Below are 12,078 nucleotides of genomic sequence, written 5' to 3' on the forward strand. Positions count from 1 at the left end.
TAGAAATTTACAACTGTATATTATATAATACATTCAGTAAATTTGATCTTAGTTAAAATGTTACAGGCGTGTAGAGCAACTACCCATTGGTAGCACTCTAATATAAAATTTTTAATAATTAAAAAACCAATCTATTATAAAGAGTTATCCTTATTCATGTTAGTATTAGCAATATAAGACAAATAAGGAGTAAACAAAGTGTTATTTTAAATAGATATTTAATCAAATTCCTGATGACGGGGAGACAACCACGAAACGTTGTTATTGTTTATAATAATATAAAATAAATAATTAAAATAAGGAAGAGTACCTTTTTGATTCACAAGTTCTAATTTATTTTTACTTGTTTGCTTTGCTTTTGATGCTATGATCGACTAGCGAAGCAATACTTCCCTACAAAATTGTAGGTGTTTAGGAAATTCATCTTAGATTCCGAAAAAGTTAAATAATATCCAGCTGATATAGAGAAATATTAACTTTTTTTTTTTTTGAAAAATATGGTGTCCTATATTGAGAACTGATTGATATAAGAGGGTAGGATTGGTGATACTACAACTAACTTTTTGGCAAACTAATCCCTTTCTTATTTACTGACATTTCTTTCTGAAACACCCTATAGGACGGTTTCAATCATACTTAAGCGACATATTACTGTGGTAATTATCTCGACTGACGATAGTAAAACCCTGTTTTGTATTATTATTTTTCCTAGTTGAATATATTGTTTATCAGTGAATGTTACGAAACTGGTTCGACTATTTTTTAAAAGTTCATTGAATTGTACAATGTGGACTTATACTCTTTTACTTCATAACTTACATAATATCACTAAAAGTCGCCCGCATCATGAAATAAAAAGTATTAGTGATTTTACTTTGTAGTTTGTATACTTGTATTTGTCGACTAATACTATTAGCTTTAATTATGAAATCTCAGTATACAGACGATATTAAAAAGCTTAAATTTTATGAAATCATGTTTTCAATAGTAAAAAACGACTGTCGAGAAGATTTTTTTTTTTATTATTTGCTTAATTTTTAGGAACCGTATACAACTCCAGGGCTAGAGGCACCATATTATGGATTTCGAGGTTACATTTCTCGATACAGGCGGTTCTTCTTTAGGAACTTAAACAAATTCTTCCAATTTTCTGGCAGTAAGGCTTAACGTTGTCCCCGGAGGTCAAAATACGTTCTTGATGATTCCTGACGCGAAAAGAGTTCCAGGATATGCTCCATCGTCAGGGTACATTTACAACTATAACAGGTCGATGAAGGATTTCTTTCAAGAAGGTGCTTGTGTGTTAATCTTGTATGTCCGATCCTGATTCGGGTTATGATGCATTGTTCACGGCGATTTTCGAGAATTGGCGGTTGAGTATCACCAATTATTGTCTTCATTTTATTTGTTTCAGGCACCTTGGACCAAAAACAGCGCCATGCTTCCTTGCATAGGGTCAGAACCGATTTATTGTAATCATACAGTGCCAGGTTTATATAGAAATTTACTTTTTTATGTGTTTTTTTATTAAATTATGATGGAAAAAATTGGTTTGTTCAAAATTAGGAAATTTTGAATAGCCTTGAGGCTAGATTAAGAATCACTACAGATCACAGAGGAGAAGTTAGTTGGAAGTCATGAAAGAAAAAACCTCCAGTATTTATAATATATCTCCATCAATGTTATTAGTCCATATGTTCAAAAACAGTTGTATAATAAATTTAAAAAAAAAACTACACCACTGCAACACATGAAGAGTCAGGGCTACATACAGTACTTTGTAAACAAGGAGTTCCTTGAACAACGGCTGTGCAAGGACATGATTTGTTCAGCATCGCGCTCAACCGTCAGGTTTTCCCTCCCGAACACACGTTTGGCTCACGACTACAGTAACAGAACAAATAATTATCTGCCACAGTCGGATATGAACCCGGAGTATCTCTGAGCTACCTCGCTCTCTATTTGTATAATCTGTAAGATTAATATTTATTCACACGATTTCTGCACTTTAATTGCTGTTTTAGGTAGGCTTAGAAAACGTGGATCGAGTACAGAAAGAGCTCGAAAATCATCGAAAAATCGAGGTAGACTTTTAGCTATTCCTAAGAAAATACATGCGACGGAAGAAAATATCCGAAAATGTTCAGAAAATGAAGAATTAAATAAAGGTATTCTTTCAAGCTTATAATTTTACAAAGTATTGTTTGTTATTTCATGTCTATACATCAACTGTTTAATAAGTTGCATCAAATGATCATCGACAATTCGAGATAAAAATAAGTATACACTCAATAGTTTTCAAAGTGAAATTAAATATAGATGAATTATTTTTAGACGTGCCTTTGAAAATTCATGCAACGGAAGACAATGTCAGACCAATTTCAGAACATAAAGAATTGAATAAAGGTTTGCATTACAGTTTATATAGTTACTAAGAAAAAAAACAACTTTTGCACAGAAATTTTGTCTATAATTTATGAATTATCCATAACTTACTAATTTATATCTAATAATAAAATATATCGTACTCATTATTGAAGACTACACGGTAAAAACGAGGTAACTACTTATATATTTATATATAACTCGTTATATACGTTATATATAAATAATATAAATAATATATACAATATAATACATATAAATGCGTAATATGTAAATAATTAATGTTTAAAAGGTCCAATTTGTTCTGAACACTTAATAAAATGGGAGATATTTCTTTTTACCCTGTACTTTTCATTAGAAATGTCTTTATATTTAATAATTCCTGAAATCTATATAACCTGTCAGTAGCTTTACCTGCATGGACTGTCAACTATCAGATCTTGTGCGACAATACTGCCAAGACAGTAGATACTGTCATGTCAGATCTAGTGGGTGTAAAACAAGGTAACTGTAGCAGATACCGCATTAATTTTAACACAAATTTGTATTCTGCAAGCATATAACGAAAAAATTGTCAGTTGAATCCAAGTTCTAAATTTTGTATATATTTTATCAAGTTCAGATATCACATATTTGACTCATAGTTGGAGAAGTATTATTAGTTAAATATCTACTTTTGTTATGTGAGATAAATGATGAAGTGGATGTAAAACATGGTATCCACCGTGCATACTATGCTTTAATTCAAAACTGGGCAAGAAGTAGAAACATTATTTCCTATCTATTTAGTTTTAGGGGAATTAGGGGATCCGATTTGAATGCACTCATACATGAAACCTCAGTATAGGCCTTCACCGTTGCTATCATCAAAAGTGCTCTTATCAGAACTGTTGTTGACATTGAAAATATTGGATTTATTATAAATCCTATCTTTAGAAAGAAATATACACCCTCAGACGGCTATCTTTATCAGTTACCTTGTTTTCCTCCAACCAGCTATCACTTACCATAACTTGGTTCCAGTATTAATGATTTAAAAAATAAATAAATCTCCAACACATTCTTTTTCAGCTTTAATGAATCAGATATTCCAAAAATTTTGATTCACAAAAAGTGTAGATACCCTATTTTGCGAACAAACATTTCAACAATTAAGACTAATATAAATTCAACCAACAATACGTAGCGTTACTTTGGAAACAACATATTCTAGGTTTAATAGTAATTATATTTAATTATTACTAAACCGAATTAAAATTAATACTACATCATATGAAAAAAAAAATTCAATTAAGTTCTAATGACACTTGAAACTACACAATATATTAATCAATGAATGTCTAAAGTGTTAATAAAATGTTAACATCATTCACTATAAATTTTTAGGTGCATCTAGGAGATTTTTGTCGGTAGAATGTATTCCAAAATCTTCAGAAAATGTCAGAAAAGGTATGAATTAACATTGAATATAATGCAAAAAAATATGTATTGTTTTAATCATCATTATCAATTTGTAATAGTAGATTTTTAATATATTCGAAATTTATAAAACATATAATATTAAGATAACAACAGTTGTAGTAGTATTAAACTTTTTTAAAATTGTTTCATGATTCCAACTGTACTTAATCCCACATCTGATTGGTAGGATAATTGAATTTCTGCTTTTCCTAAAGAGGAAAGAGTTCAAATTGTGTTTTGATACCTGTGGGTAGTTTGCAGTGGTTCACGTTGCGTTAAATTATTTTTCCTGGCCACTGAAATGGAAAGTGAAAAACTGCATATTTGAAAAATGGAAATAGATAAGGCTGTATATGCCGAAAAACTAGTTTTGAGAAAAACGAAAAAAAACAGGTGGCTAGCCACTAATTACGTCCTAAAATTATGAACAAAATACAGCTCTAGAACCTGTTAAATACACCATTTAAGATAAGAACTTCCAGCGGTTACCAGTCGATTGGCGTTGGTTTCTTCATCGTTATCCCGTCAAATTCTCTTTTTTGTATTTCTGGCACTTACAGCCTTTTCCATTTCTATGCCTCATTTTTCATATGTTGTTTTGAATTATTTAAAACAAGGCAATAGTACTGAGAGGAAAGCTTACAAAATACAAAGAAATACGTTTGTTATGGTGGGGAGGGGTTCAAAAAGGGACCTTTATTAGCCCTACCGTGAAAAGTAGTGAAAAGAAAAGAAATGAACTGCCTAATTTTATTATTATTATTATTATATTTTAAGGAACTCAACACAATAAACTGTAAACAAAATATAGAAAATATAGAAACTAGAAGAAAAAAAAAACTAAGCAAACTTAAAACTATTACAAATTAAATAAATTGAACAAACGAATAAAGTCTTAAATCACTGGTGATTGATGGGGCCCCGGTTGTGGTTGTTGTCCTGAGTGGATGTTCTCGTGGAGGTAGATCGACGTACGTCCGGCCGCCTTGTCCTCTTGGAGGATGAGTCCAAGTAGTGCGCCCGCCGTGGCTAAAATGATTAAGCTGGCGAAGATGGCCAGAATACTGGCAACGACTAGTGCATAGTGAGGAGAAAATGGAGACGATATGTGCGCACACTGACGTTAAGAAGTCATCTGTCCATTTTCAGTATAAAAAACAACAGAAAGTAGTTGTTTTGTTTTTTTACTTAATAAAAATCATATGTTCCAATAATCGATTTGTGGAACATATGTTGGCCGCAACTTTGTTAAACTATTAGAAATTAGTTTGCCCAATTTCGTTATTTCGTTCTGGAAATACGATAAAAAAATCCTACCGAAGGGGTATCTCCATGTACCGGTAACGTCCCGTCCTTTTAAGGCGCAATCAAAGCGAAATCCATGCCAGCAAATATAAATAGAGTAGAAAGATCAAAGGTTAAAATTTCACAATTACTGTTTGCCAAAATCTGTAGACATTAGGAAAAGAATAAGATAGCGGGAATGGATACATCTTAGTTTCAATGACAGGGGTATGAATATTCTGTTTAAATCGTCTGAAAATTTCTATTGTGAGTAATAAGGAGTATAGTGAAAAGTGGATGAAGTTTGGTGATATTGCATGCAAAAGATGACCTAGAGATCAGCAACCTCTACCAGATTCAATAGCAGACATCCCTGGAAAAAATATTTTATATGATGGGGTTGTTCAAGGTATCACAAAATAATAAAGTTAATTTCATGAATTTTACACGAAAATTAAAGGAACCACGGATCGAGAAAAAAATCGAGTGTGGATGTGTAGTGAGAATCCGGCTACCACACTAAGTTTCAATAATCATAGACGTTAACATTACCAACAATCCATTCATATACTAGAAAGCCCTTTGGTATAGATAGGTTTATTTTAGTTTTTTAAGTATTGGTAATTATATTTTATTATTATACATGATCAACCCACACATGATGTGAAATGAAACATAAACATATGCTAGAATATTTACAATTTAAGAAAATATATTTCCTTTATTTTGCAAGTAGTTTCAACACATTCACGTCTTCTCACTGAACAATTCTAACGGCCATCAAGTAATAAAAGGGAAAGACGGAGCCAAAAATTAGTTGCTGAAGCAATCATGTGTCGCGTACCAACATTAAAATCAATGCTTTTGTTTAACTTTAGCTATGTTGTTCTTGGTATTTTTATTGGAATCGTTATTCATACTTATTCCGACTAGGCGAATCATCACAATTTTTTTTGCAATTAATTTGCGTTTTATTTATTGCAATTTAAAAATCATATGATTTTGTTTTTACATTTTTAAAGGTTTAGTTAAAGCGAAAGTAACAAAACGTAACTTTGGTTTGACCAGGTTTTAATCGAGAAATTTGGTAAAATAATATTTAAGTCATTTAGTTTCTAAATAAATTTTAGTCTTATCTGTTAAAAACAAAAAATACTCTAACTGTGGCATATCCATATTCTATCTAGAAAATACTTTTAATAGGACATTGTAACTTTGAGGTTCCGTTTATCAAAATTATGGTTATATCAGTTAGAGCCTTGGTAATTTAAGGTTAGTTAGTAAAAAAATGAAAAAAACATGTAGAAAAATTGAAAAAAGAAAACCACTATCTGCATTACAATAAAGAAATAAAACAGATTTAACATTTTACAACTCCTCTCTTGTTTTAGGTTTACACAAAAAAGGTAGTTCGGCCATAGAAAATAGGATAGTTACTCAAGGTACGAATTAAAAATTTTCATTATACTAAAAATATGTTAATTATAGATGTACATAGGTATTTTCTTATTCTGTATCATTTCCCTGCGTAGATTTTCAATTTTTTTTTTAGGCGCTGTTTAGTTTTTTAAAAAAAGATTTAAAAATTATTATACGAAATCATCCCTAATTTATAAGAATATGTTCTGGCATGACTATGAAGAATAATGCACCCATGCTTGTAAAACAGAAATGAAAATAAGGAGCAAAATGGGACGGAAAGAACAATACAGTACCTTTGCTTAAAGTTGAAAATAAGATGTATATTTTTCATATCCATCTTTAAGGTTAACATATTTCTCTCATCGTGTAACATGTTTTTCCATTTTGTCTCTTAAAACTGTTTCCGACCAAGACTTAGCAGCTTCCACCAAGCCTTCATATCACCGCCCGAGGTGTAATGATTATCCTTGAGTTATCTCTTAGGGAGGAGATATATGAAATAAATAAAAATCGGAAGATACATGATGGAGGTTTAGAGAGAGAGTAGAAGCAGTTAAAAGTTCAAGTTTCGTAAAGACTCGACGTCGACCATTTTCCGATGTTTTCGTCTGTTGCAGTTATCTAACTTAGAGGGCCTCTTATATCAACAAATATTGCTTCTCCAGGCACTAAACTACGAAATATTATTACTCAAAGATTTTCCGTAGAATCATTAATTGCTATAATTTGAAGTTTATAAATTTTCTAACGTCAAAAACTTAAATAGTTGGGATACCAATTATTATCCTAAAGTGCAGCAAATCTTCAAACATAGGACAAACCAATTAACTTAACAGACCCATTGACTTAACGCACGCGATAAGATAATAGAAAACTTCATGTAACCAACTACTCTATCACTTCTAAATAGTATTCCACCAACCTACCCCATCAATGTTTTGGAATATTTTCCGCTCTTGAACTATCCCTTTGCAGCTCTACAGAACATAATAATCTAGATTGGACCATTCTTCCCGATTCACACAGTACTGATCATTTCCCAATTTCAAAAAATTTTGCAAACTTAAATCCTACGCGCCGAACTAAACTCAGATGGCAACTTGATACATTTAATTTACGTCCCTAGCTACTCCACAACAAGGCTCTTCTTGTGAACAAAAGTGTGGAGCAACCAATAACACTATCTTACTAGCGGCTAGATCATCAATACCGATGACATGACAACTGATAACCCAACAGATTAGCATTTTGTACGAGAACATTCAACTAATGTAAAACCGAAACCTGGAAAAAATTTGTTAGCACAACAAATGCTACTACAAGTTCCGCCATCGTTTGGAACAAAACCCGAAAATTCGCGAAAACCTTCTTACCCCCAGTTGACCTTATTAATCAACGGACGGCTTTCAGATGACCCATCAACCGTTTCAAATATCTTTGCCGATTACCTTTCCGAATTATATAACCCACACCGAAATAGAATACAGAGAAAAATGAATTTTAATATAGTTCAAATGACACAGCCTCCTACTATTACGTACAATTTACAATGTGGAAACTCAATAATATATCGAACTCTAAATGGTTCTCTCCCGGTCCTAACAGTATATATTATGATATTATTAAATACTATGTTTTGTACACCAGAAAATTACCAACCAAATATTCGGCGTAATTCATTTTGTTCACATAACTAATATTAGCTTAGGTTATAACCTAAACTTCAAAATTATATCCAATAGTACCTCTATCTCATAAATATTTTTATTATTTCTAAATTTTCCACTTTCAAGAGAAACGAAATTCAACACACTATCAAAAAGAATCTCCTCAGCTATCACTTTTCTCAAAGCGATAATAACTAACAAGTCCGAAAATGATCATCCACACTGGATCCATCAACGTCCTGGAACTATTGTGGGTCTTTCCAGATGCTCTAAAAATTTTATCGAACCATCTTGTACAAAATATGCCGAAAGCCTTTATGTTCTTCCATGATGGATCTAAATCAGACCAGTGATCAGCATCATCAATCGACACAATTAAACTCCACAAATCATATAAAATACTCACTGTTGAACTTAATGCAATTGAATTAGCAGCTACCTTCTGTATGTCTTTGGCCCATAGCAATATAATAATAAAGGAATCATAACCTCAGCAGAAAGGAAACCCCTCGGATGGCTTCAGTACTGTAATAGCAATGTGTCAATTTGTCACATCTGTCGGGAATGCCCATACTTCACGTCACACCTTAATGATATTAGTTTAAATCCTGATATATCAGCATCCTTTATTTACGATAATGGAACAATAGAATCAGTGTTCAAATTTTTGAGATCATAAAGTTAATGATTGATGGCCATAGAGGTTTTGCGTCCATAAACAAGAAAGACCGAAGGAACTAATAATTCAGATAAGTTATAACATTCCTAAATAGCATGAGATGATCTGATAATTTTGTTATTTTAAAAATTTATAATTTTAAAAAACATTGTACTTTAAGTAGAAAAAAAAAATAATGATACATGATGTTTACAAACTAAACCAAGTACTTTTTCATCGCTTCAAACTAGGGATGAAAAACACGAATGAGCATTCAAACCTAAGTAAAATTAATCATCATAAAATCATTTTATTTTTGTATGAAGTAAGAGCTCGTATAACAGCTATTTTTAAATAAAACTAGGTCATATCTTATTTTACTTAACTCAAATCAGAAAATAGTGTTTATTAATTATCTAATCTAGTGTTTATTATAGTTATCCTAATTATTGATAAATAGGATAATTATATAATTGTTTATACAACAATTATAATATAATATAATTATAGTCAGTATTTTTTGTTATTGCATAAGGCTTGCATTATAAAAAAAAAAGTTACTAATACCCATCTTTATGCATAATATGTCTTGTATAGTCAATTATCATCATTAAGGATTATCATCCTTGGGAAATTAAATAATTTTGTATAATCCTTATTTTAAATTTGATTATTTAAAAAAATGAGAAGCACATCACTCCTAAATTTGTACTTTTATGATTTGAGTTATAAAATAAAATAAGTCATCTTTTCTTTTTTTGTTTCAGTAGATGGGAGAACAATAGAGGAAAAAGTAAATGCTGAAAAAACACGAAGCACAAGTTAGTAACATTATCTTGTACAAGATATTTTTTTTAATTGTAATTAGCTCTGTAAAACCATCTGAATTTAAGCATATATAATTTTTTTTAAGTATGAAAATGATCGGGGTGCGTTAAAAAGGAACAAAAATAGTTTTATCTTACACCCGACCATCTCCTTCATATGATTTTTATGCCACAATTATTCACCATAAATATTTTTGTGAGTGTTTTGGACTTATTTGTTATGTCCATTATTATAACATTAAAATTATTGAAGGGTACAAGCTAAAAATAATCAAAATCCATTATTTTTCAAACTTAAGTTATTAGTTATTGGAGTTTTATCAATAGGTAGATTCTCCACATGTTTGTATCATGTCATTTTATAACTTACAGCAAATTTACTAGTTGTATGTATATATTTTTATACAGTTGTAAATAACAATAAGTATATTATAAAAAAAACAAAAAACTATCAGTCCATTAAATATATAACTTGATGAGTTTAATGAAAGCTTTCTGTAAAACTATTCATTCATTTGAGAAAAATAACTTCGTTATTAAAGTATTAAAACACTATGAAAGATAAAAAAAAATAATAAAATAAAAATAATTACTCTATCTTATTGTATGAAACATAAGGAATGTGCCATTTTCGAATTTGTACTGATACTTAAGAAAATATTAAAACTTAAAGATGTTTAGACCAAGTTAAATAAATATGATTAAATATCTGTACTGATAATTATAAAGGATTTAAGTCCATATTCTTGATTTTTCATGAGACAAAAAATAAAGTTCAAAACATTCTGTATAAAAACTTATCCATTCAAATACAGTTTTAACCAGAATGTTATCATAATATACGACTTAAATCCTTTAAACCGATCGATTGAGAATTGTGAACTTGAATCCTTTATACTTATCAATACAGGATATGGTTTATAACAATCTCGGATATAACGTATCGGTATAGTGTCGAATATGGTCGGACCCGTGATTTTCGGAAACTTACCAATGTATATAATAACGGATATAGCTACCACGGTTAGTTTATTGCTTCCTTCAGGAGATGCATCAAGACTAATAAACAAACTTTCACTTTGAAGTATGAGTTTCACATTTAAATATTTCGGGAAAATAGCGAGACTGACATATTCTTGACTGAATAAGTGACCGAAACTGGTTCTACCATATCTTTTACTTGAGGACATAGAGCCATGATTTTGAATCGATATTGTAGATAAGAGGCATTCCATAAAACGTTAAGAAACGTCATCATCGATGAGGTATTGCTGAAATTATAAATTTGAACGATTATAAATTTATAAAGGTAATATTTTTACCGTCTAATAATTGTCCGTTCTTCAATCGATTATCTAAAAAATGCAGAAGCCAAGCATCGTGAGAAAACAGTTTGATTTATGATTTGTGTAGTGATACAACGACGATCAGCCATAGAGACTGGTCCCGAGGAGGTCGTTACGATGTTCTCTGTCCTTGAAAAAAGGTCCTAAATGTTTGGTGGTGATACCATCCGAAGTTTTTGTTTCACCAAGAGATGGTATTGAAAGCCAGTATTACTTAGCTTATCAGGAAGCGACAAAAATGCAATAAGGAAACGATGGAGGGATGCCACTCAGAATTGATCTTAAGATCTGATAATCCGTGTAAGGACATCTCTCATCTTTTTTTTTTTAAGACTTTGTACTTTCATTTTTTTGTTTTTTGTTATATGCCGGTGTTGATTTGAGAAATAAGGGCAAGAATTTTGGCCCCAGTCGATGATGGAAGTAGGGAACTCTATGAACCTAGGGTATTGGGTATTCCGGGATAAATTGAATTGATGACCATCCTAAGATACAGAAAAGCACTGGACTGTACATGAGGAGGGCAACGGATCTTGTTATGATCTGATCCTGGTCTTAAGGAACCTGCGAGGCCTGGGCACCCTAGAAAGCAGAACCGAGAGATTTGAACGGAGTATCTTACGTTCAATTACACGAGTAAGGATCAGATCCTTAATACATGGAGGGGGAGAACTAACAGTGAACTGTTTGCAGAGACTGGTCAGTCAATATCTCATGACATGAAGACAAGGACGTTAAGATGGGCGGAACATGTGGCCCGAAGCAATCTATCAGGATGCTGCTCTACACAACAATGAATGCTAAGAGACATCCTGCATCATGAATGCTACAATAGATGGTAAGAGACTATGCGTGAGGCTGAAAACCAGATTAGATAGAATCAGCAAAGATACGAATAAGCTGCATGCAGCAAACTTTAAAGTAGTAGCACAAGACAGCTAGGTGGAGAAGAAGGTGGTCAAAGATCTATAAGATCTGTTAAGACAACCGAAAGAAAAAAGAAAAAAATATATATATAGATATATTTT

General features: G+C 31.4%; 1 protein-coding gene across 1 annotated transcript in view; it reads left to right on the plus strand.

Annotated features, from left to right (window-relative positions):
• LOC106682932 (uncharacterized) overlaps nucleotides 1-12,078 on the plus strand; it is a 55,190-nt gene that overhangs the window by 31,376 nt on the left and 11,736 nt on the right. The window contains exons 23-27 of the mRNA XM_014424074.2: nucleotides 2,025-2,168; nucleotides 2,335-2,406; nucleotides 3,772-3,834; nucleotides 6,522-6,572; nucleotides 9,645-9,698. Of these exons, the coding sequence (XP_014279560.1) occupies nucleotides 2,025-2,168; nucleotides 2,335-2,406; nucleotides 3,772-3,834; nucleotides 6,522-6,572; nucleotides 9,645-9,698 (384 nt within the window). The remainder of the gene's footprint in view (nucleotides 1-2,024; nucleotides 2,169-2,334; nucleotides 2,407-3,771; nucleotides 3,835-6,521; nucleotides 6,573-9,644; nucleotides 9,699-12,078) is intronic.

This window comes from Halyomorpha halys, unplaced genomic scaffold (assembly GCF_000696795.3).
Source record: "Halyomorpha halys isolate HHAL.00 unplaced genomic scaffold, Hhal_1.1 Scaffold452.1, whole genome shotgun sequence".
Classification (NCBI taxonomy): domain Eukaryota; kingdom Metazoa; phylum Arthropoda; class Insecta; order Hemiptera; family Pentatomidae; genus Halyomorpha; species Halyomorpha halys.